At 51.9% G+C, this 24,980-nt stretch overlaps 10 protein-coding genes across 10 annotated transcripts; 5 read left to right on the forward strand and 5 right to left on the reverse strand.

The window, feature by feature from the left end:
• Positions 1-55: 55 nt before the first annotated feature.
• Positions 56-4,783, reverse strand: J4E86_003846 (uncharacterized protein; the record flags this gene model as incomplete). Its single annotated transcript, XM_051444396.1, has 2 exons — positions 56-1,957; positions 2,015-4,783. 2 exons carry the CDS (start codon positions 4,781-4,783, stop codon positions 56-58), a joined length of 4,671 nt encoding a protein of 1,556 aa, XP_051304021.1.
• Positions 4,784-6,524: 1,741 nt separating this feature from the next.
• On the forward strand, positions 6,525-8,984 carry J4E86_003847 (uncharacterized protein; the record flags this gene model as incomplete). Its single annotated transcript, XM_051444397.1, has 5 exons — positions 6,525-6,736; positions 6,792-7,656; positions 8,164-8,489; positions 8,543-8,682; positions 8,731-8,984. The coding sequence occupies 5 exons, from the start codon at positions 6,525-6,527 to the stop codon at positions 8,982-8,984; spliced, it is 1,797 nt and encodes a 598-aa protein (XP_051304022.1).
• A 66-nt stretch (positions 8,985-9,050) lies between these two features.
• J4E86_003848 (uncharacterized protein) lies at positions 9,051-9,664 on the reverse strand (the record flags this gene model as incomplete). The annotated part of the gene is made up of 2 exons (XM_051444398.1): positions 9,051-9,063; positions 9,348-9,664. The coding sequence occupies 2 exons, from the start codon at positions 9,662-9,664 to the stop codon at positions 9,051-9,053; spliced, it is 330 nt and encodes a 109-aa protein (XP_051304023.1).
• A 1,307-nt stretch (positions 9,665-10,971) lies between these two features.
• On the reverse strand, positions 10,972-11,480 carry J4E86_003849 (uncharacterized protein; the record flags this gene model as incomplete). The annotated part of the gene is made up of 2 exons (XM_051444399.1): positions 10,972-10,997; positions 11,054-11,480. The coding sequence occupies 2 exons, from the start codon at positions 11,478-11,480 to the stop codon at positions 10,972-10,974; spliced, it is 453 nt and encodes a 150-aa protein (XP_051304024.1).
• A 1,772-nt stretch (positions 11,481-13,252) lies between these two features.
• Positions 13,253-14,552, forward strand: IDH2 (NAD-dependent isocitrate dehydrogenase; the record flags this gene model as incomplete). The annotated part of the gene is made up of 3 exons (XM_051444400.1): positions 13,253-13,339; positions 13,433-14,425; positions 14,478-14,552. 3 exons carry the CDS (start codon positions 13,253-13,255, stop codon positions 14,550-14,552), a joined length of 1,155 nt encoding a protein of 384 aa, XP_051304025.1.
• A 353-nt stretch (positions 14,553-14,905) lies between these two features.
• On the forward strand, positions 14,906-15,735 carry J4E86_003851 (uncharacterized protein; the record flags this gene model as incomplete). The annotated part of the gene is made up of 2 exons (XM_051444401.1): positions 14,906-15,575; positions 15,680-15,735. The coding sequence occupies 2 exons, from the start codon at positions 14,906-14,908 to the stop codon at positions 15,733-15,735; spliced, it is 726 nt and encodes a 241-aa protein (XP_051304026.1).
• Positions 15,736-15,907: 172 nt separating this feature from the next.
• Positions 15,908-17,011, reverse strand: J4E86_003852 (uncharacterized protein; the record flags this gene model as incomplete). Its single annotated transcript, XM_051444402.1, has 1 exon — positions 15,908-17,011. The coding sequence occupies one exon, from the start codon at positions 17,009-17,011 to the stop codon at positions 15,908-15,910; it is 1,104 nt and encodes a 367-aa protein (XP_051304027.1).
• A 498-nt stretch (positions 17,012-17,509) lies between these two features.
• Positions 17,510-18,225, forward strand: J4E86_003853 (uncharacterized protein; the record flags this gene model as incomplete). Its single annotated transcript, XM_051444403.1, has 3 exons — positions 17,510-17,713; positions 17,764-17,882; positions 17,931-18,225. The coding sequence occupies 3 exons, from the start codon at positions 17,510-17,512 to the stop codon at positions 18,223-18,225; spliced, it is 618 nt and encodes a 205-aa protein (XP_051304028.1).
• A 141-nt stretch (positions 18,226-18,366) lies between these two features.
• Positions 18,367-19,491, reverse strand: J4E86_003854 (uncharacterized protein; the record flags this gene model as incomplete). Its single annotated transcript, XM_051444404.1, has 1 exon — positions 18,367-19,491. One exon carries the CDS (start codon positions 19,489-19,491, stop codon positions 18,367-18,369), a length of 1,125 nt encoding a protein of 374 aa, XP_051304029.1.
• A 623-nt stretch (positions 19,492-20,114) lies between these two features.
• On the forward strand, positions 20,115-20,969 carry J4E86_003855 (uncharacterized protein; the record flags this gene model as incomplete). The annotated part of the gene is made up of 2 exons (XM_051444405.1): positions 20,115-20,304; positions 20,359-20,969. 2 exons carry the CDS (start codon positions 20,115-20,117, stop codon positions 20,967-20,969), a joined length of 801 nt encoding a protein of 266 aa, XP_051304030.1.
• Between the last annotated feature and the right edge of the window lie 4,011 nt (positions 20,970-24,980).

Genomic DNA, 24,980 nt, shown 5'->3' on the forward strand with positions numbered 1-24,980 from the left:
GGAATACCTTACTATCTTGAAATGAACGAATACAAGCTGATCTCGCACCAAACATCTATCTCAGTGGCTCGGCTCGACGAAGCGTACGCGCCGTCACCGGCCTGCTGGCCCTAATTCTCTGCACCCTGTTACGCCATCGCACTGCAGTCAGTGCAATGATACTGGCAGCTTTCAACTCCCGAGCCTTCTCTATCTTGATGAAATCAATTTCTGCCTGTTGCACGTTGTACTCTTTACGTATCCGGTCTACCCAGTTCTTGCGAGGTACGGGCTGCTTGTCCACAATCATCATGTCTGCCGGTGTAGTGCGCCATGCCTTCCAGTCAAAGGACGGTAATAACAGCATCTTGTGATCCTTGTTACAAATGAGAGGGTGCAGGTCGTCGTCCAGAAGTTTCTTGTAACATCCTTGGCATAGCTGGACGTCGAGACAGTGCTTGCACACCCAACAGTCGGCTAACATGTCTGTCCATTCCGTCCCGCAGCCTCCGTCGCAACTATTTCCTGTGAGGTACGCCTTCGTAGCAGTCGCAGTTGATGAAGATGCTACTGGACCGTCTTCCAAGTTCTTGTCAGAAGTCGCCGGCACACCGTCCGTGTCGGATAGCTCAGAGATTGGCTGCGGAAGCTCTCCAGCACCTGGCCCGTTTGCTTTCGCATTCGTCGTGCTCGACGGTTGGTAGGGTCCGATCGCCTGCCACGCTGCAACGGCATCAGCATCTTTATCGAGGACAGTCAAAGTCCGAGCGAGGTTCGAGAACCTAATGGCGAGTGACGCATCGTCAGTAGCCTCAGGCCACTTGTCAAAGACACTGTAAAGCCGAGCCTGCGCCTGCGCGGAAGCTGATGTATGGTTCTGTTTGACGCAGTATAATCGAGCCAAACAGAGACGAGGGTCGAAACGACCTTGACGTAGGTAACAGATTATCTTCGTATTTTGATTGACGAGATTCTCCAATCGGATCGTGAAATCTTCGGAACAGCTCGAAGGAGCTTCTTCGAGTTTCGCAACTGCCACGTCAAGAAGAGCCAGAGCTAGCTTGCGAGCCGCATTCCATGCTGTCACATACGACGCTGGGTTGTCATCAGATTGTAGGACAATGTCTTCCCAGCATTGTATACTCCGGAGGTGATCGTTGTTGGACCCGCTTCCATGGAATTGGAGGTCGGCTTGGAAGTACTGCAGTTGTGTGGTTGCTTCGGCAGAAAGGTCCATCCCTGGTTCGCCATCGACAGCAGGTTTATCCAGCGGGTTGTAATCGATGGCCTGCTGGTACAGAGAGATGATCTCTTCTGCGGCACCAACTTGCTTTGCAGCCACAATGATGCATGTATGAAGGGCATCTTCGCGTGATGCTTTTCGCAGCCAGTAGGTCGATCCACGACCCTTGGATGTCGCATCTTTCCAGCCGCGAATGAGATCAATGATAGATTGAAAGCTCTTCGTTTTGCTCCAGGTTTCAAAGAGCCCCAAAAGTGCGTGTAAGTGGAGCCTGCTCCCAGCGGATGCTTCACTAACATTCTGGCTCAAAAGTTCCTGGTAAGATTGCACGGCCATGTCGTAGTCATCGCACTCCCGATAGCAGTCTCCTTCCCTCTTGAGCGTATCCCAGTAGGCCTCCTTGTACGAATCGTCCGTCTCAAGGAGCATCTCGCTGAGCGATTTGAAGTTCTGTATGTATCCAAGTGCCATACGGTAGTCCTTTTGGTTCTCATGGGCCCTTGCTAGATTGGAAAACAGTCCCCAATTCGTCGGAGAGTGTTGCTCCGCCTTTTCCAACGCAACAATGGCCTCCTTGTAGTGCTGGAAGACGATGTATGTAGCTCCCACGCGGTAATCCCAGGTGGAGCTATCGATGTCGACATTCTTGTGATCTTTTACCCAGCAGATGTACTCCTCAACGTCGGCATTTGAAGGCGGATTCCATTCTTCAAAAGGTCCGTCCGGTTTGAATATCTGGTTTTTGTCATCAGCCAAGCTTTACCATAGTTCAGAGACACTTGCCTTAGCTACAATTCCCCATGAGATCCAAAGATAATCTTCGTTTGACGTTCCAATTGAGCGGCTGAACCAATGTGTGGCTAGCCGCGCTGCGATGCGCTCGAGAACGGAGTAGTTGCTCGCTGCGTCTGAAGTTACAGACTTGACCCACTCACTCTTCTGCTCATCTTTCGAATAGCCTTTGGCCACTTGCGAATTTTGCAACAGCGTCACCAAGGGGTCGATGAACTCGTCCTTATAGAGGAAATCGTACTTCATCGAGACCAAATTCTTGTTGGTGAACCATGTATCGATCATGTTGGAATCGTAAAGCAAGTCAATCAGCTTGCTTCCAATACTGGTCATGAACTCCCTTCTCGGCTCGAATTCATCGAGCACCTTGACTAGGGTCTTGACGTATTCATAGAACCACATCGAAGCATACTCGCGCATTGCTTCAAGATTCTTGTCTTTCCGACCGTCGAGCAAAACATTGACGCACATGTCAATGATGGTGACATTCACGGCATTCTCGTCGTCGAGGTGAATGTGTACCTTTTTTGTCATGGCTTCAAAGAATTCATCAAACCCGAACCTGTCGTAATCCACTGTAGCGCAGACATTCTTGATGAACCGGCGACAAAGACCGACTTCGCCTTCACTGATTGTTTCGCCACGTAACTGGAAGAGTGCAGATTCGGCTCCTGAGGAAGCGCTCGTCGATAAGATCTCCCTGAGCCCGTCCTTAAATCTCACTCTATTCTCCTCGTCAATCATGAGCACAGGGGAGTAGGTAGTAGTGATCTGATCGGCGAGGAGAAAATCCTCGCCAATGGTAAAGAAGAGAATGCTCTTGAGCAGCTCGATCGATGGTGGGTAGATGCACCCTGCAACCCACACCAGAAGCTCATTGAGTACCCGAGCCTGACGTGAAGTCAGAAGATCGTCTAGAGTCTTGATCCTGTTTCTTTGGACGGCGTTCATGTCAGCGCCCGTGTTATTGATAACTTCCTGGACATTTCCTTTCGTGTCGCAAGCTTTGATCTCCGTGATCTTGGCCTCCAGGTTCCTGTAATTTCCGCGGATGCCTTCGAGCAGAAGCTCGATGTTCGAGTCATCAAGAACAGCCTTCAGGCCGGGTTTATTCTTGCAAACCTCCTCAATCCTAGCTCTTGTGACAGCTCTCAGATCGCTCGCGTTTGGCAGCAAGTCTGAAGCTATGTCTGAGTCGTTGCCTGCACGTCTCATGGATTCTTCAGGGCCTCCACGTTTCCCAAGAAGGATAACGTCGACACCTTTGCTTGCTGGTGAGACGTCAGATAGCGCATCCTCGTTTCCTGATATGAAGAGACGTAGAGAAACCCCATTTGACTTGGCTGAAGAGGAAGCCTGACCTGCGATAGCGGATATCATCATCTCTGCAGTGTCCAGTTGACCACGGCTATCGAAGCCGTCCATGCATATGAAGTACGTCCCTTTCATGACACGCTGCAATCCCCAAACCAGCTTGTTCCATCGATCTTCAGCTCGCGCAACGCTTGCGAGCTGCGCGCATTCCGCTACTACGGTTTGAGCATATGCAACATCCGCAAATGCAAACTGATAGATGATGGATCCAATGCATCGTTCGAGGGAGTCGTCCTTGTCATCTCCGTAGTAATAGTACGCGAGAAAAGCCTGGTCGGGACCACGTGCAGCCCGGCGGTTCTTTTCGAGATGCGAAACGACATGATTGAAGAGATGTGTCTTGCCGAAGCCGGAGTCAGCCTTCAGGAAAAGAACGGTTTTGTCATGCCTGCCTAGATCAGCCCACTGTACGAATGCGGGTTGTTCTTGACTGAGCCATTCTCCAGTCCCCCGCACATGCGTCTTGCAGAGCTCGCTATGTCGCTTGTTCCAAGTCTCCCACTCTCCAGGCTTCTTCAAACCCAGATACTTTGCGATCTTTTCCAAATTCTTTTCTTGCTGATCCTGGCTAGCCCGACCATCCAAAGTATTCTTCATCTGCTGAGTAACGGTTAGGATCTGATCGCTGACTTTGTACACCGTCTGAAAATGGTCGTTTATCTCATCATGATAGCGAGCTCTCTCCTCATCCGATGCGACAAGATGCTTTGCAAGCCCTTTGACGTCCAACAGTATATCATCGACCTCGGCTTTAGTGAACTCCTGGATTTGATCCTCCATCAGTTTGAGCGATTCTGCCATATCGTCGGAGTTGAAAAGAACGATTCCAGCCCATCTGTTCCACCGCTCTTTCTTGCTGGTAGCTAGCTTGTATGAAGAACGAAGCACGCCCAAGAACTGAGAGAGAATGTTGTATGCTGGCCTTCGCAGAACACGTGGTAGGTGGGACCCGCCTTCGCCGACCTTCTGCTCCATGAAATTCACCAGGCGACGAATAAAAGCCGATGAGCGTTCCATCAGAATGATGAACCCGTCCATCATACCGCTAATGCTCCGAGCTGCTTGGACGACGAAACTGATAGCATTCCAGCATTGCGCAGCGGGCCCGAAGACCACACCCGCCACTTGTGCGACCATGCAACCAAACTGTTCAAGACAGTTCCCAATATTGTTCAAAACTATCCTGGCGTTTTGATGACTCTTCGTCGAAGACTCTTTTATATCCGCGTCAATCTGTAGCTGGAAGCTGTTGAAGGTCGTGTATGCATCCAGCTTCCTCTTGGTAGTGTCCTCATACTGTCGCACAACTTGTGGCCAAACTTCGCTGAGATCTTCATCTTCATCGAAGACCGGATCTGGAGGGGCCGGCTCGTCTTTCTTATGCCCGAATCTCATGTTGTAGTATACACAAAATCGTTCGCAAGTCTTGGAAGGTTGACGCTAAGTGCTGAGGAAGTGCATCGGGAGGGCCGAACAGGGCATGCGCCAGTTTTATCGTCGCAGAGGCGTTTTCACAGCTGTCACCACTGCGCATATCCTGAGAACAGGAATTCCAGACCGGCCCCCAAACCTCAGCCGTGCCCGATCACACCTCGTATCTTCGATTGGCTGACGAGAGCCATCTTCTCATCCCGACACATGTATGTTGACCGGTCCGGGTGATACCGCTCTGCCGGTGATACTACTGGACATGCGCAGCTGCATGATATAGGGCGTTGCATGACTGCAGCAGGGTGGTTGCTGGTATCGTCTCCGCGGGGATTGCAGCCTGATTACACGGCGTCGCTGATTCAAGATTGTTGAGGCCAAGAGTGTACGTACGGCTTGGGATAATGCAGGTATCGAGCGCGAGATGAGACTATAATTGATGTGTCAAGCGGTGATAGAGAGAATGCTGTGTACATCAGCGGGTGCGGCACTAGGGTCGCGCAACAGCCTGGGCCGAGGCAATCGAGGCTGGCGCTCGCTGACTCAGCAACAGTCCCACCCATTGCTCCTGAATCCATTTCATCACCAGTGCCAGGCACTTCAACTCTCTCGATCTGCTTACCTTGATGCCGAATATGGTGCCATGCTCCGAAAGACTATCTAACAACAGTACCTGGGTACTGTCTGTTCGGGAGGTTCCATTTTACCTACCAATCAAGTTCTCTTTGGCTGACACGGGGCCCTCTTGGACAACGCGCTGCCTCGTCATTTGACATTCTTTGTACGTCGCTGGAGTCTCTTGCTCTTTGAAACGATCTTCGATGTTTGCCACTGAATTTGACTTCGTGACTGGTATCATACTGAAAAGCATGTGCGCGCAAGGTTGTTCCGCCTCCAATGGGTGACAGGTGGCGTGACCGAGCTGCTCACCGAATCTTCAGCTCGATAAAATGTGAGGTATTGTTTACTATCGTTTCTTGTGTCTCATCTTCCATCCCTATTTGAACCCGCAACTCGATCAAGCGTGACGATGGGAGACGCTCGTCCGTGTTGGCGATGGCAGTGTTGTGAGTGCCACGGCGACAACAGCGTTGACAGCGACCTTGGGTGTGCACATTGCGGATGTCATTGGAGATGCCATAATTGCAAGATTTTCGATGCAAGCTATAGGGTAGAGACTACTGCTGGATCTCTTACCGTGACGGCCACACATCAGCGGTTGAAAGCTGTCGTCCGCATGGCTGATCAGGTCGTGCCTTCCTCGTCGTGGGCCTACCCCACCAACAAGCTTCCTCTCAGCGCCCGGCACACGATGGCAATCGTCTCTCCTCTTTCACTTCTTTGCGCAAGGATACCGCCTGTTTGACCAACCTGCCTCCGGCCCCGGACCGTTCGCTAGACCTCTCCTTCACCTCCAATATACCCGACTCACTCTTGCGATTTCGAATCACTTTTTGCCATGGATACCTGTTTCCCTATATTGTTGCCTTACGGTCTTAGCAGCCAGTATCAGGATATATTGAGAGGGAGGAAAGATACGCCAGTGCGATGTGGACTGCCGCATTACCGCACTGCAACGCTGCTAGAGATTTCGAGGCTCAGCCCGTTTGATCCGCACCAGTCTCTCCCCTCTCTCGGTCGTACAGCCAACCACCGTCAAACCATTCGACAGCGTAAGCCTGATCACCCTCATCAGAAGGAGGACAATATGGGGTTCCAGCGCAACATCAAGAAAATCAATATGGGTCCGGCAACAGGCAAAGAAAAACGCGGTCGAGCGAAGCGAAAACCTCAAATTTCGGTGCGCAGGCTCTCTAAAGCTAGCTCCAAGTTTAGTCCCGGTTTCCGTGTGGGCGCATCGCAGGACTTGCCAATTACGCTCGATAGCGATGATGACGCGCCAACAAGCACTCCCCAACGGTAAGTCAAGACAAACAGCTCTCACAATACGCCTGTTCAACGCTAACATCGGTAGTCTTGACCCTCGTCGAACACATGTCTCACTCGCCAAGCCCAACCTACGAGGTTTCCGCTACGATGGCACGAGCGAGAGCCCGCGCGCGTTACCGAATACGTCGCATGCACCCGTAGGCTTCGTCCTACGACGCTCCTCACCAACATGTAGCGGGCCCGCAAAGAATCAATCGCATGCTGTACCCCAAGAAATACTACAACGAGATTCTGATGGCGATGAAGAGGCGTCACCGATCCGTAAACCTGCCACACGACGCACACGCCACAATCACGCACTCAATGGATGCCGGAAAGAGAGCAAGCCTGGGACTATCAACATGAGTCTTATGGATATCGACGACTTCGGTTTGAGAAGTAAGGTTGCTCAGCTAATGGCTGTAGCACCCGCGCTACCCATTGTGGATCTCTATCACCTCATCATAGACAGCGAAGGCGATCTACCATTGGCAAAGAAACAAGCCATCAGAATGAGTGAAGCCCCACCGGCACGATATTCACCAGGCTTGGATGCAGACGGTGAGGTCATGGTTAAGATAGACCCAAACGATCCCGCTTTTGAGTGGGACGACGATGAACCGCAGCCGGAGTCAACCACTACAATCGCATCGAGACCACAGTCCAGGCCGAAGAACAAAGCTACAAAGTCAAAGAGTCTAAACCATCATGCAAAGCCCTCTAAAAGCGCGAAGTCAGGTGCAAAACACTGCTCAAACACGAGCGCGAAACGAACCAAGTCGTCTTCGATGAACCCTACCCACGCCCGAGAGACTAGCAGCGACCGCGAGTTCATCGTCCCCGATAACACTGTCCATTACGATCTCAATTTTGATATCTCTAATGGCTCTGATGAGTTTTTTGGTGTTGAGGTACGCAATAGACGTGCAGACTGCGACGTTGCGATATTGGATGGCGAGGATCCCTTAGATCTGGATATAGACATGCAGCCGCGCTTTTCATACAACGCCAGACTGTTAAGGAAAAGGGCTAGAGTTTGAAATATGTAAAGAGTGGTTGGATTGTATTTAGCGACATGTAGATCGAGCGGTATCAATACCCGGCGTTTGGTGTATGTGGAAGAAATGACAGGTCGTTTTCGGGTTGCTACATCATTCAATTAAGGCATGCACGCTCCCGCGCAGCGTCGTACAGAATGCAGAAGACAGCAGCCATCTGCTAGCTACACGATACTCAATCGTACTTTGTGGCATGAGCGCCTTGTTCTGCGATTGCTCCATTCAATGCCTGCTCGCTCTTGCTGTCACCTTTCAAACGAGCGCTGAGACATTGAAGTCTCACAGGTAAGACAACAAACAGCAAAAGCATCTTTAGTGCAAACAACATAGATAACCGCTATGCTCTCTCACCTGTTGCAGCGCGCTCTCAGTCACGTCGGTTTTCGAAGTGAGTTCGACAGTACATCATCCTTCCCGTCCACCATATTTCCATCCTTCACCCTACCATCTTTCCCACCTCTGGTCCCCGACATGGCCGTCGCCTGCCCCCAATTCTCGTTCACGAAACCAAAACGTCTTCCAAAGCAACGGTGCCGCCCATCCAATGCCGCTTTCCGGGTGGCAGCGGCGCAACTCGATCTCATCAACCGCAAAGCAGGAGGGATCCGTATACCAGCGATCATAGATCTGAGTGATGGAGAGCCCAGCCCGGCGGTAGAATACGAGATGGTGGAATATGCTGTGCAGTAAGTACAACACGTAAGAATGACTGGACACAGTATCTGACGAATACATATAGGAACGCACTGGCAAGAGAACGTGGTCTACCGAGTGGCAACACGTTCGAGCGCAAGACGCCAATATCTACGAGTAGTTCCAAGTCACCAATCTCGCAACGAAAGCGACGTTTTATCGTAGACTCGGATGACGAGGATAGCAGTAAGTTACTATGCTTCACATTAACGCTCATTTACTCACCTTGCCTAGCATCTTCAACGTCGTCTCCATCACCTAACCAGAAATATCACCAGAAAGAGCGATCCATCCGTTCGGCCAGTCGCAACACAAAGCGACGAAGAGACAGCTTCCTATCTGACTCCGACGCTCCCGGCGATCAACCAGTCAGAAAGGCGAAGAAGCCGCGACAAGACTTGGCGGCTGAGTTGGACGACCTGGACATCGAAATGGAAGGTTGGAGCGCAGCTGAAGAGACGCCTAGGAGACAGCGACGCAGAAGGTAGTAGCTGAGTTACATGGGCAGCATGCCGGGGCCACTCAGATGCGACTTGTTGCGATCGGATATTTCACTACGCCTCAAATCTATATCAGTGGGGTAGATACGATGTACTCCGGCTCAGCGGAAGGAGATTGCATGTCACATCACGAGCGACCAGTGTGGAAGGCGGAGTAGAACCACGAATTTCCAAAGGCATGAACTCATCTTTACATCTACCTATCATCTAGATAAATATATCAATCCCATCATCAAACCATCAAACAACATCTTCCAAACATATATGTGCTAATCTTCCTCTCCCCCTGGGCAAGCCAGCCACACATACCCACCCATGACTTAATGATGGCACATCTTCACAACAACAAACCCCAGAATAAGCATGCCCACAAGAATACCACCAATAATACCGACTACAGCTATAGTCGACAAACCGCCTTCCGCTCCAGAGCTACTGGACTTCACTTTGAGGTCCAGAGTTGAGGTGGACTGAGCAGCGACGTCTGCTTTGGAGATCTCGTGGAGGATATCTGAGATGGAGGATGGAGAGGCCATGGGTGTGTAGGGAGTCGTCAGGGTGACGATGGTCGCTAGCGCGGAGAGCTGAGTGACAAGCGGCATAGCGGGGATGGAGTAGGTGGATGTGGCTAGTGGCGCGAGGGCGCTGGGGACGTTTAATGGGGCCATGGTGTTGTGTTGGGTTGTTGAATTCGGGATTTGAATTGGAAGTCCGGCTTCGAGACTATCGTGAAATGTGATGTAGATGGAGCTTGGGGGTGGAAACTTGTGACGAGGTACGGAAGGTCTTTTGTAGAACGAGTGCCGATGTGGTGTGAATTATCGTGAGACATGATGCTTTCACAATAGCTGCTTAGAGTGTTCTGGTAGACTGTCGTAAGTTGACAATGTTGTGAATTGTGATGATACTGTGGACGACTTACTGCTGGTCTCTCCGAGCCGAAATGAATAGACGGCACCTGATCATGCCTGTCACCCTGCGACTATCTCCATGATACTCGTGTTGAATCCTTCCAGATCACAATCATCTGTAAGCGGGATGCCTCATCGCTCTCGGTGGTGCGCGAATATTCGCGTTGTTCACGCTCGACCCAATGAACTGTTGCATCTGCGTCTCCACCTCTTTAGTCGCTAAGCGCTGCTGCTCTTGTTGTGCTGCCAATAGCTTCTTGTTCTTGTATCGCGTCACCGTTTGTTGATAGAATACCCAGCATATGAACGAGAGGAAGAAAGGCGCAAAGACACACATGGGAATGAACCATGGTAAAGGAATGGGACCGATCATACGTTGTTCGGCGTTGATGGGCTCAGCGCGGTGTGAGAACTTTAGTGCAGGCATGTTGTGCGATGTGACAAGATGAAATCTGTATGTGTATTATGCAAATTGGAAAGTTGCGATTGAAAGACTGTGTGTGGTTGTTGAATGAGTGTGTAGGTAAAGAACGAATGCGCAGGTAAGAATGGCAGGTGGGGACGGGACCTTCACGATAGTTAAACCACACGGAGCACAGCCCCAGCAAATGAAAGAAGTGAAACCCACCCAAAATAACCCCGAAAACCAACGATGTTGCCGGCGCAGAACCAATCTCACTGTATCAAGTAACGAGTCTCGGAATTAAAAAAGCAAAATTGCAGGATACCTATGCGAAACTCTAAACTCCACTAGCTGGAAACGCGTCTGACAGCTGTACCTGTTTGATCTTCAACGACCACACCACATCTTCGCTGTCGACCGCAACATCTACCTGCGATTCTCGCGATGCATTGTGGGCGAATGTAGCGGTGATACGTCGCTGTAATCTCGCGTGCGGTTATAATCGTGGGGTGGGCCGTTTGGACTCAACGGCGAAACTGGCTGACCGGCTGGGTACTCCGGATTACGGGCGAGCGCCGGCAGATCGCTTACGGGACGGGACTTTGGATTCGAGCTGCGCGTGGGTATAAAGCTGGGTAATTGCAGCGGATATCCAGCATTGTCACCAGTTCCATGCGTTGCGACTGACTGGAAGTCATCAGCGGATGTCCTTCGATCTACGGGATCTCGTGTGGCATACACACCTTTTTCGTCGAAGCCGTCCTGCCAGTTCTGGGCGCGAGCGAGGTCGACCGGATCCATGCCATATCCCTCCGAAATTGGTATGTCATCATAGTGGGTGGTGGAAGGTGAGCCGTCACGGCGGCGTCGGCGTCCACGGACGACCTCTTCATAGTGTGGATAGCGACGGCGGCTATCACCCTTTTCCGGATCATGGGTCGTGGGAATCAGACCCCTACAGTACTTGATCGCCAGGAAGCCTACGAGAACAACACCGAGGGCCAGTATGATGACACCGATGATGTGGCCTAGGTTTTTCGCGAAGCGGGGACCGTCTCGCTTGGCGAAGGTTGAATGAAGATCAGACGATGCATCTGCTATTGGCATTATGGGACCGGCCATCTCGAAGGGTGTTCCGCGATCGAAAGCGACTCCGGTGGCTTTAGGCATCAGGGTGGACACCGTGCTGTAATCAATGTACGATGGTAACGCATCAATCGGCGGTGCTACATTTGGATTCCAAGGATTGTTCGAAACTGCCTTTAGGAAGGAAGACGCACTTGCGTGAGCACTGGCGGTTGAAGTCGTCTTCGTACAAGCTGCGCATTGATGACAGCCGATGTTAGAGACGGGAATATCCGAAGAGAAGAATGTGCCTCCATCGGATGCAGTGGAAGTAGACATAGGGACAGCCGACGAGTAGAAGGTACTAGGATCTACTGCTGTTGTAGTATTCGTGGCAGAGGCAGGAACAGTCGTTGAGACATCCGAAGAAAAGAACGCTCCTCCGTCTGAAGCAGTAGACGTCGATGCAGCGACATCCGATGAGTAGAATACACCAGAATCGACTGCAGTCGAAGTGGTAACAGAAGACGAAGTCATCGTACCTGAAGAAGCGGTTCCTTGCGCGGCATTAGGCCAAGTGAAAGCCGCCATAGTATTGTTTTGTGACATTTTGGATGTTGAACAAGTAATGTTGGTGATTTCGTCTTGTTACGTCTGGTCGTAGTTGGGATGAACGAGGACCTAGGAAGATTGCGGAAGATAATTTGTAAACAGTAGCTCTGTTCGTGGTGTCCGTACAGATGCCGCACCATATGGTGACTATCACTGGACATTAGACCTGTGAGCTCACAGTGCCGGGTTCGATGACGCTGAGCGCTAGTCACATCAACGGCGACATTCTAAAAGGTATACTCCAACACATTGTAAGCTTTCGGATTCATGAGATCGTGAAGGTTCAGCAAACCTGGCACACAATGCCCGACGAAATAGAGTCTAGAGTCTGTTCCTCTCCCTACTCAAAGTATCAGCACACTGCTAAGAAAGCACACGAACATAGTAGCAACCTTCTCATACCTACGCGCAAGTCGACTTCAGACATGACGTCTCCGTACACCGTTCCTTACTCCAGCGGCCTCGCCCTCGCGGCTACTAACACGACCGATGCTTCGCCACTACAAAACAACATGGCCTCCGTCTATCCCAGGCCTCTACACCCACCAAGCACTTCAAGCGCAGAATACCGTATCTGGCTGGGCTTCTTCATCTTCGGTACCATTTCCGCTGCGATGATGGTCATAATGATGCTCTGGCTGTGTGCGCTATCATCTGGGGTCGCTCGTTTGGCTCGTAGAAAGCGCGAAGAGAAAGATGAGCAGAAAAGCTTAGCAAGTGAATATGAGATGCATGAGAGGGTTCGGGAGCCGGAGCGTGCTTTCAGGAGGGGTAGATAGGATAGAGATGGAGATATGCGAAACTAAGCTGAACGATTCCATCATTCGATCATGCTGTTGAGATGAAGCGTAGAATCTTGTAGTGCATGGTGTAATTCATGGATGCGACCGTTTTGCTGTACCGTGACATGTGACAAGCACTCGGTTGAGACATTCCGTTGCGCCGAGTGACACCAAAGTGAAAGCCCACGGTGGTATACTTCCGCACCAAGTGAATGTCAGTCGTGAGGCTTCCAGAGTATCGCCAGTCCATGATTTAGCGTTAACCGAGGGTGCATGAGAATGCAGGGCTATTGCGGGTGGGATGCCATGACGGAGGCGGAATGGACCGGTTTGGCGCACGAAGACATCCCGCGGCCGGTGGAGCTTTCTTTTTCTGTATCCGAGCTTTGCGCAACCCTCCCGCCGCGACCACCCACCTCGACGACCTGCTACCACCACCGTGTAGCTCCAATTGGGTCGTGACAACCTTGAAATACCCTCAACATGTTGGCTGCTCGCTCCTTCGCCGCCCCTGCGCGGCAATGCATGCGCCAGGCTACCCGCGCACGATGGGCGCCCGCGCTGTCCCAGGTGAGCTTCCCGCGGGACACTCGATTCTTGCGCCTCGAGACAATGGGTGCATAGGAAGAGAAAAATAGCCTGGAACTCTACTAACATATACAGATCTCCGCCCGCACATACGCCTCTGAGGTCGCCAAGTTCCACGGACAGAAGGGCAGCGACGGCAAGTACTCCGTCACTCTAATCGAGGGTGATGGTATCGGCCCCGAGATTGCGCAGTCGGTCAAGGACATCTACTCGGCCGCCAACGTCCCAATCAAGTGGGAATCCGTCGACGTCACCCCGCGCCTGAACGAGGACGGCAAGACGGTCATCCCCGACGAGTCCATCGCCAGCGTCAAGAAGAACTTGGTCGCCCTCAAGGGCCCCCTCGCGACGCCCATCGGCAAGGGCCACGTCTCGCTCAACCTTACTCTCCGCCGTACCTTCAACCTCTTCGCCAACGTCCGCCCCTGCAGATCCATCGCCGGCTACAAGACGCCCTACGACGACGTCGACACTGTCCTGATCCGTGAGAACACCGAGGGAGAATACTCTGGCATCGAGCACATTGTAGTCGATGGCGTTGTCCAGAGCATCAAGCTCATCACCCGCGAGGCCTCTGAGCGCGTCCTGCGATACGCCTTCCAGCACGCCCGCGACATTGGCAGGAAGAAGGTCCGCGCTGTGCACAAGGCCACCATCATGAAGATGTCCGACGGTCTCTTCCTCAGCACCGCCCGCGAAATCTCCAAGGAGTTCCCCGACATTGAGTTCGACGCCGAGTTGCTGGACAACACCTGCCTGAAGATGGTTACCGACCCTGTTCCCTACAACGACAAGGTCCTTGTCATGCCCAACTTGTACGGAGACATTCTCTCCGACATGTGCGCTGGTCTCATCGGTGGTCTCGGTCTTACTCCCTCCGGCAACATTGGTGACAACTGCTCCATCTTCGAGGCTGTCCACGGTTCCGCGCCCGACATTGCTGGCAAGCAGCTCGCTAACCCCACCGCGCTTCTTCTCAGCTCCATCATGATGCTGCGACACATGGGTCTCACCCAGGAGGCCGCCAACATTGAGCAGGCCATCTTCAAGGTTCTTGCTGAGGGCAAGGTAAGCACCAGACATCATCTTTGTATATGAAGACATGCTAACGATGTTACAGACCATCACTGGTGACCTTGGTGGCAAGGCCAAGACCTTCGAGTACGCCGACGCCGTCATCAAGGCCCTGAAGTAGACTAGGTTATGGATTTGACGAGCATTGAACGACCGAATGGTAGCGATTGCATACTGTGGATATGTATTAGGCCTTGTACTATAGCTGCCATCTAGCTAGATATACCTCTTGAACTTTGCACGTTATGATCGAATCACTATTGCCGGAACTTGCGTGAAATACTAGAAACGGGCGTTTTAATATGTTGTTTGATATCAGCGCCGCCTGAGCTCGTAGTGACATTAGATGTGTGCCACAGATGCGGTCTTGCAGAAGAATAGCAGCACCTCCAACGTCCAACGGCAACGCGGGCAAGTATTGCCGAGCAACATCGCGTTACCTTGAACAAGGCCCCATCACAACCCAATCTCCCAATGCCACCCAAACCTCCTATCCGGCTTCCTGCGAAACCTCCTACTGCACCGAAAGCGTTTGCGAAGCCCTCACTACCGGTTCGACCCGCAAATCCAGCCCCGCGCACTCCGCATCCATCAAAGCCCACCCCAGCAACACCATCTCGCACCGCTCCCCCACCACCACCACCCCGATGGCATGAAACCGCACGCGCTCGCACAGGCGGCCGCTACCTAAAATGGGGCACAAACGGCATCGTAGCCATCTGCGCGCTCCTCTGGATCCGCGACCACTTCATTGAAATCCAGCATGTGCGTGGCTCCTCCATGGCACCCACGCTCAGTCCCGACGCGCACGAGACGGGTCGGGAAGATTATGTTATCGTGCGACCGTATCAGGAGCGCAGAGATGGCAAGAAACGGAATGTGAAAGGAGACAAGGGTGAAAATGGGAAGGACGGCGCGATCTTTTGGGGCGTAAAAAGAGGCGACGTAGTAACGTTCTGGAAACCGCACAAACCGGGGGAAATGGGGATAAAACGCGTTGTGGCGGTGGAGGGGGATACCGTATATCCTACACGGGGCTACGCGCTTGACCCGCAGTCCTTCCAAAACAGACTGAAGGGTGTACCAGACGGACTACCTGATCACGACGAGGACAGCGTTGCGGGTAGAGATGGGGAGGAGGTGGGTAAGGTCGTTGTGCCGTATGGACATGTGTGGATTGAAGGGGATAATTGGCGGAAGAGTCTTGATAGCAATGATTTTGGGCCGATTAGTAAGGCGTTGATACAGGGGAAGGCGGTCAGGGTTTGGAGGGACTGGTTGGGGCTGAGGGAGGTGGGGGATGAGAGGGTGAGGGGGGAGAGGGGGAACAGGAGTAGGGTTGTTGAGGGGAGGAGTGAGGTTCCTGCGGTGTTTTTGGATGGGTGATCGTGAGAGAGGATGGGATAGATTGATACCCAAGGAAGATGGGAAGACTGTTGCGGTAGTGGTAGGTTTGTACATGTGTATCTCCCCCATTCAGTCCCTCTTGAAAAGCGTCTCAATTTCCTTACAAACCGCATCGGTCACACCCTTCGTATTCTCACTTCCACCCAGATCCTTCGTCTTAACCCCCCTCTCCGTAACATTTTCAATCGCCTTCATCAACCCATCAGCCGCCTTCTCCTCTCCAACCCACCTCACCATCTCTGCCGCACTCCAGAACGCACCCACGGGATTCGCAATGCCCTTGCCCGCGATATCCGGCGCAGACCCATGAATAGGCTCAAACATACTCGGGTTCTTCCTTGTAGGATCGAGATTCGACGACGGCGCAATACCGATCGACCCACTCAGCGCAGCCGCAAGGTCGGACAAGATATCCGCGTGTAGATTTGTCGCAACGATGGTGTCGAGCGAGGAGGGTTGCAACGTCATGCGCACCGTCATGGCGTCCACAAGCATCTTGTCTATCTCAACGTCTTCGTACTCTTTTGCGACTTCGTAGAAGACTTTGTCCCAGAGGACCATGCCGTGGCGCTGTGCATTGCTCTTGGTCACCATGGTGAGCTTCTTGCGTGGTCGTGAGCGCGCGGTTTCGAATGCATACCGCATTACGCGCTCGATGCCCACGCGTGTGAAGATGCTGACTTCAGTGGCAATTGTGTGCGGGCTGTCTTCGTGCGACGTGCCGCCTTGGCCGGAGTACTCGCCCTCGCTGTTCTCGCGAATGATCATCCAGTCGAGATCGCTGGGTTTACAATTCGATAGAGGAGATGTGGTGCCAGGGAGAATGCGTGTAGGGCGGACATTGACGTATTGGTTCAGCGACTTTCGGATTGGCAAGATGAGGGACCAGAGGGATATATGGTCTGGCACGTTGGGCCAGCCGACGGCACCGAAGTAGATTGCATCATAGGCTTTTAGTTGCTCGAGACCGTCCGGTGGCATGTACCATCCTCGCTCGAGATAGTTCTTGCTGCTCCAGTCAAAGGTCGTGAAGTCGAATTCGAAGCCGCCGATGGTTTTGCTTAGAACGTTGAGGACTTGGACGGCGGCTTCTGTTATGTCGACACCGATGCCGTCGCCGGGGATGCAGGCTATACGGTGTATGTTGGTTACCGAGTGGATATGCGATGGCATCTTAGTGGTTGTGGTTGCTGTAGGTTCGGAGATATGTTCAAGCAAGGATCAGAAGGTCCGATTGATAGAGATCGGGATGGCGATACATTACCCTGCAGGTGATGGTGTTCTTTCTCGATCTGACGACGACAGCAGGCTCATGATGTCTTATACCGCAGGCAGGTCACGACTGCCGGAGATTCTTTCTCCGCGCAGGACAAACTTCATCCGGACATAATTCTGCGTCCCGACGACGCTGCCCAAGACAGATGCAGCGCCCATGTGCAAGGTGAGCTAGCCGCTCGCAGTTCCCCTCTCGAGACCCTGTGCGTCGCGCCTTCCCCGCGCTAGCTCACTGCAGCCGCATGCCCCACCAAAGCCACGCGTGTCGAACGCACCAGAGCTCACCGCTTGGGCCGAGACCACCTTTGCCATAACAAACGTCTTTCTGCCTTTCTCGCATCTGAACCTCAATTGCTTTTTCCAACACTACAACAAAATACCACACACTACCCCACAATGGCTGCTGCGTACCCTCCCGGCGGAACCTTCTTCGAGACGGTCAAGAAGAGCTTCGTGGACGTGCCTGTCGATGAGTCCAAGGACAATGCTATCTCGACGAATGAGTTCCTAGAGGCGGCTGAGAGCACGACTACTTTGTTCGATGTCTTGGGCTCGGTGGCGTTCAAGCCGGTCAAGAATGACATGAGCGGCAACATCAAGGTGAGAACTATAATTGATGCTACAGCAACAGCTGTACTAACGCCGGGCAGAAAATCCGCGACAGACAGCTCGCAGCACCCGCCCAGTCAGAATCACTTCAAGAGCTTGCCCTGAACGAGCTCAAGGAGAAGAAGCACACCGCCACCGAGGGTCTCGTATGGCTGAACCGGTAAGCTCTCCTTTCACACCCCAACATCACGTTGCTAATCTGTCCCAGTGGCCTCGACTTCACTGCCCAAGCCCTCCGCCACAACATCTCAAACCCCTCCAAGGAGCTCGCAGACTCCTTCCGCGATGCCTACGGCAACACACTCAAGCCCCACCACTCCTTCATGGTCAAGCCCATCTTCAGTGCTGCCATGAGCGCCACACCCTACCGCAAGGACTTCTACGGAAAGTTGGGCGACGACGAAAGCAAAGTACAGGCTGAGCTTGAGAAGTGGCTCGCGGCGTTGGAGAAGCTGGTCGCTATCCTGAACACATTCTTGGCGAAGAAGGAGGCCAAGTGGTAGATGGGGAAAAGTGAGCGAATATAGGTACTGGCATGTCCTACGCTATGAATGATGAATATGATCAGCTGTACAATGCTGTATGATGCAAGCTCTATGTCTTGCGGCCGTGATCTTTGTGCCTTCCATTCTCATTCCACTCTCCTACTTCCTCCTCTCAAATACGAATAGCGCCTCGTCCTTGCCAGCAAAACTCGGCAACGGCATCCTAAGCACCAACTTAAACTGCTTAAGATTCTTCTCCACCCACTCATCAACCACCACATCCTGAAACCCCGTAAACCCATTCCCGTTCTGCGTCCCCGCAACTACAATCCTATCCCCAGCGAACGCCTTAAGCAGCGGACCCGTGAAACCCCCTGTCGCTTGTGGATATACCAGCAGTAATACGCATCCCTTCCCGCCATCATGGCGTTTAAGATACTCCTTCCCATCCATGATAATAGTATCTTTGATCCACGTCACCCGATACTCACTAACCTGATTATCAATAGCCCGTACATCAAGTCCCTTCTCAGTACCAATATGCGCAACAGGGAAGTTGCGGAGCATATACGTCCAATACCCATTTCCACTCCCTACATCCAGGATAGGCAATACATCTTCCTTTGCCGGCCGCGCCGGCTGAGCTAGTTTAGCCAAAACATGCAAAGCGGCGTAAGACGGGACTACGCAGCCGAAGTGATGGTAGAAGATGGGGAGGATGTGATGCGAGATCCGCGTATTTGTTGTTGAGATTAAAGGACCTGCCCATTCTAGTTCTTCGCAGGAGTAGGCCCACAGATCGAGGTAGGGGTTTTTGTGTTGGCGGGGGGCTTTTTTGGGGTCTCTTTTCGCTGGGAGAAGGGTTTGGGTTGAGTTGTTGAGGAAGCGGGTTGTTAGGTGGTTTCCTATGCGTTTGCGGAGGGTGTCGGCTTTTGCGGATTTGGTAAAGTTGTTTAGGGCTGTGGGGAGGTTGTTTTGGGGGGAGAAGAGGGTGGTATAGGCTTGGATCTCTTCTGGTGTTGGGTATTGGGGCGGGTCGAAGGCCTTTCCTTCGTCGTCATGATACCATCCATGGAGACCGTGGGCTCGCTTCGCTTCGATGGCTCTTTGGGTCGCGTGGAGGGTTGTTTCGGCTTGGGCGCGGTAGATGTATTTGTCGGTTGGGGGGATGCCGAAGGATTCTCCTATACATTGTGCTAATGGCTTGTTGCTGTGGGTTGGAGAGTATTCTTTCTCTGTCCAGGCCTCGAAGAATGCATCGGGGTTGAAGTTGGTCAATGCCATGTTGATGATTTACGGGTAGATGCCGATCCGTGATTATGTTCGCAAACCTGCACAACCACCAGTATAGTTGGTAATCCACAATTCCGACTCTTCCTTGTGCCGGTACGTCAACTCAGAACGGTAGTAAGTAAACAACGCGCGAATCGTAATAGTTTGGTCGTAGTGCTGCGATCGGACATGTTCCGCAATGCCTTCGGCAAGCGGCCAATGGGGGCTAGCTGAGAAAGAAGCAGGGGTGATTCCGTCATCCATCGGTAATCCGCCTGGTCAGCAAGCGTCTTCTCTCTTCCCCACAAGAGGCTGTTACTAACCTGGCCGTGCCTTAGTCACTCATTGCAAATGCGATGCGCGAAGTAAATGAAGCTTCGACATGATGCGCGAACTAACCCTCCCCCTACTAACAGCTATAAAGGCGCCTCGACGCTTTCGATGCCAGGATTCTTCCTTTCGTGATGACAGACACACCTGGTGAACATCGCTCTACTACAACAGATACTTCGTATTCGACAACCACAAAGACACTTACTGTAGTCGTTGGTCTTTTCGCAATCATCCTGGCTTTCTCAAGCACTTTCCGAAGTATCTGGTTTCCTGCTGTTCTTACCAAGCCCGCCACACGCGCAATGTCGACGGCAGGCCCAACTTCGATGAAGCTCACCAAGCGCGGTTGGTCACAACGCGGACATGCCGACCACGACTGGCTGTACACATACCACACTTTTTCTTTCGCCTCGTATTATGACCCCAGACACGAGAGCTTCGGCCCACTGAGGGTCATCAACGAAGACAGAGTAAAGGCCGGCACCGGTTTCGGTACGTACACCCCGTCCCATGTACACGCCTACTCCTTTTTAACATACCAAACAGGAACACATAGCCACGCCGAATTCCTCATCTTCAGCTACATCGTCAACGGCGTCCTCGAACACAAAGACAGCATGGGCAACCTCGAAAACCTCAAGCGCGGCGAAGTCCAATTCACCTCCGCCGGCACCGGCATCCGCCACTCAGAATACAACCGCAACACCGACTCCGAAGTCCACTTCCTCCAGATCTGGGCCAAGCCCAACAAGCGCGGTCTGAAGCCACATTACGAGACGAAGAAGTTTACCGACGAGGAGAAGACGGATAAGCTGGTTAGGATAATGGAGTCTACGGACAGGTTGGAGAAGAGTAAAGGTGCTATTGGGCTGCAGGCTGACCTTAGCATGGATGCGTCGATTTTGAGCCCGGGCAAGAAGGTTGTTCATGAGCTGGTTGCTGAGGGGCCGAGGAAGCTTTTTGCTCATGTTGTCATGGGTGGACGGTCGCAGCCCAAGCAGGGTGGGGCGCAGATCAAGATTGGGGATCAGGTGTTTGGAGAGGGCGATGGCGCGTATATTGAGGGTGTGAGCGGGTCTGGCAAGATTGAGATTGAGAGTGTGGGCGAGAAACCCGCTGAGTTCTTGTTGTTTGATATGGGGCCTCAGGATGCATAGATAGTTTTCTAGGAAGGTTTCACATGCAGATTTCCAAGACAGTAATGCAAATTTAGATTATGTTGTGTGAGCCATTTCAGCACGCTGCGGTCCATCCAAAATATTCCGCATCCGACATGGTAGGATTTTCGTCAACCTGGGGAAATCCATAAATTTCGTTCTTGAGCCTTCGCTTGAGCTCTTCCAGCACTCGGCGATTCCGCTTACTGAAGGTTCCTGGTCTGATCGATGTCGCTAGTGGGACTGTGGGTATCTTGAGTACACAGCTGGTGACCATCACCATGTATACTCCAACGGCTACGCTGGGCTCAGCTTTTATCTTCATGAGTTTTGGTGTGAGATGGGATCGTCTGTGTGAAGAAGAGGTTGGAGGGTGATTATACGCGAGTCGATGACCTGATGTGGTCGGAGACGTAAATCTTCAGCAGTTGGCTTTCACTAATCGTTCAATAGCTACGCTGTCTGCCTTTGAAGACCATGCAATCGGTTTGCTCCCCGTTCGACATCTGATCAAACGTCAAAGTCGCGGTTTCATACATGCGATGCCAACGCAACGGTTTGATCGTCTGACCACCAACTTATTGCCAGCGCGCAAATCCACACCTTGACACGCAAACTCTGGGAATCTGGTCGTCTCTAGGTTCAGTGCCCGGCACCCGACCACCTCACAGGTGTCGTCACTGCATAATCCGGCTCGATCAACACACGCTGTGTCAACGAAGCGTCACTGTCAATCGACTCGCTTTCATCATCAGCGTAATAGCCTGATGAGCCTTCCGAAGGCGTTCTCCTGGGACCAGGTCTTCTGTCTCGTGCAAGAACGATGCCACAGCCATAAATCGCACAGCATAGTGATGCGATGAGGATGCCTACCAGGACGCCTAGCGCGAAATAGAGAAAGCATAGGGGCATGTTTAGAGGGTGTTGGTTTGGGTTTTGGATTATACCTGTCATGATTCGTGGTTGGTTGGGTGGATGGATGGGGGTTGTTTTGTAACTGAATAAAGCTATTGGAGAAGCTAACATAGCGTAGTAGCAGGGCGCTATATATACATATTCCGGCTTGCCCTCCACATCATGTGGGTGCGTCAGCGTGCCAGATGCGCCTATTATGCGCCCCTAACTCCTCCCCCCAGCGTTTGTTTCCCTTATCAGCTTTGCTTCCACGACCTCAAGACTTTTAATCCCATAGATCTTCTAGTATATCTTTCCTTTTTGTCTTCTTCACCGCGTCGTTCGCAAAAGCGTTTCCAGATTCATTAGAGCTTTAGCTCCTTTTAATATCGGGTTTGTCTCGTGTATACCGCTCTGTTGCCATTTAGAGCGTATAGATTGATTAGTCAAAAGAACCTCAAAGCTAATTAGCTGCAGATTTGTGGACATTACATAACCTCAGGCTTAGCAGAACATTAAAACTTTAGCAAAAAGGGCAACAACGCGTAAAAAGAGACGCGTAATAGAGGGAATTTAAACGCGTAAGCTCTATTATAGTTACCCACCTTGCACAGCTGCTTGCAGTAGGCGAGAGGCTGCGTTACGTAATTAGCAATTTACTGCAGCTGTTATATAGGTATGTAGGAGCTACGCTCTATATATACAAGAGGCATAACGTACATACCCTAAGTGACTGCTGCAAGCCCTAGAGGACTCAAGCTCCACCTTTTTCGGTGACCGTTCACAAACCGACAGATGATTTTATCTCAAATCACTATGCGATACCTGCGCTTTACTACCCTTACTGACAGCATCTGCTCCGTGGCAGAGGCTCGGAGACACTTCGTAATGGGACGACGAATCGCTGATATCTGATCGGACACTGTATCTAGAGCTCGATGAATACGCCGGTCCTGGTATAGTAAGGCGTTGTGCGACGCTATGCGATGGTGTCTGAGTTTCTTCCTGTATAGATATGGGTTGAGGCACAGTGGGTATAGCGCGCAGGCCATGCTCCTCATCTCTTTCATGAGATCGATGGTGGAGAGACAAGAGTAACCGGAAGGTGAATATGATCTGGATGAGGAGGACGAGAAGGATGACCAGGCAGATCACTGCGATGCTTTCGATCTCCATGTTGCAGTTGTTGAATGATGAGAAATGAGCATGGTATTCAGACGAAGGAATGAATGAGAGATGTATCTATCGTGAGCACACGTACGCGCGACGCGTTGTTATGATGATATTGACAGCAGACCAGCCAACGCGGGACGAGACGCCTGGAACGGAGATCTATTCCCAATCGAAATGTAATTCGCACAATGACGTCTCAAGCGCGTAGCGCTGATCAATCCTTCGTGTCCCTAACTCCGCGATTTCTTTGCTTTCCTTCTCTCAAAGCCAGCACTTCTCACTGCACACATCCGTCACACACAGATTCCAACCACCTCGCTCTTCCTACCAGAAACCACCATAACCACCAATCCCGTTACTAAGCATAGTAAACCACCCCCGGATGCGCATTCTCAGCCGTCTGCGTCGGTCTCGGCCGCGTCGTTCTATAATCGTAGTATAAGTCTGACTGAGGGTCTGTTTTCTTAGGTCCAGCGTGGTAGTTGCGCGTTCTGATCTTCATGCGTCGGAGCCACTCTTTGAAGAGAATCCAGCGCCAGATGAGGGGGGTTGGGGAGTTGGGCATATTGGGTAGGTGAGACTTTACTGCTAAGATGTGGTATCGCCGAGCTTGTTTTGTTGGTACAGTGCAGAGGGAAAGAGAAGGAGATGGCGCGGAAGGAGTTGGGGGCAATTGCAGCTGTGGCGGATGTCAGAGAGGTGATGATGTTGATGGTACGTGACGTAGGCTGCCATGAATACCCACGTGCCCATATACTTCTTCACGCACTTCGCATCGTGGTGAAAGATGTATCCGCCAGTACAATCAAGAGGTACAACAGAGGGAGTAAGCTTAGGACAGACATTCAATTTCAGCTGCGTGAGTAACTATTTCGGTGAGATCCACCAACCCCCCTTACATGCATCCGCTCTGGTAGTATGGAATAGTTTAAAACTTCCACATAAATCCCTCAAATGACAATTTAGGGATGTTTTTGATCAAATCGTTGGTATGCGATCCTCCTATCATAGCCATACTCAGCTACGCTGGGGCATGGGTTCCTTGACGGTGATAAATACGAGGTAGGATACGAGCGGAACGTCGAGACAGAGGCCGAACAGCATGAGGATCTCGTAGAGCTGGTTCATCGTAAGCGTAGGTATGCGTTTGTATGGACAAGCCCGATAAGATACTGCTTAGGCGTTGACTGGGAGGCAATGTGTGTGGTTGTGCGGAAAGGACAGAAGACGAGGTAGATCCCTCATAACGCATGTACTAAGTTCGATCATATCATCACCATTATCGCCAGCGCATCGCGCCTCCTGATGTCGCAGAGCGCTAGCCACACCATTCCTTCACAACTCATCCTCCTTTTTTTACCTTTATCTTTTCCCAGGCCACCGCTCACCCAACACATAGCTGTACCGCCCCCTCTTCTCAATCCGCGCATCCTCGTCACACAACTCCCCTTCATCAAACCGCTCATACCGTGGTAAAGCCGAGACTTCACTACTTCTTCTCGTCACTGCTCGTGATGGCCTCTGCAATCTTATTGCGTCCCCTTCTAGCTCAATTCTTGTTGACCCTTGTACCAAATCGGCGAATTCATGCTCACCATCTCGCTGAACCCGTCGTTGATGCATTTTCATGCAGAATTTGTAAATGATGCGAAGGAAGATCAGACCCGCCCCGATGATGACCATAACCCAGAGGGCTTTAGCGTTGGGCCATGTGAAGTCGGAGGCTGAGGCATCGTAGTTACTGTCTGGGGTCGTCATGGCTGTGGCGATGAAGGGGGTAGTATACACGAGTTCCCAGAAGACATCGTGAATGACAAAAGGGCACATTGCACTTGAAGAAAGGTAAAGATAGTTTGAAGACATCCGAACAGCAAGCTGCTTCGCTGGCGAGAGACCGGAAGCCGTGCTGGCAAACGCGCAAACGCAGTTTAAGCGTGAGGAACG

Source organism: Alternaria arbusti, assembly GCF_024043155.1.
Source record: "Alternaria arbusti strain BMP 1465 chromosome Unknown scaffold_4, whole genome shotgun sequence".
Taxonomy (NCBI): domain Eukaryota; kingdom Fungi; phylum Ascomycota; class Dothideomycetes; order Pleosporales; family Pleosporaceae; genus Alternaria; species Alternaria arbusti.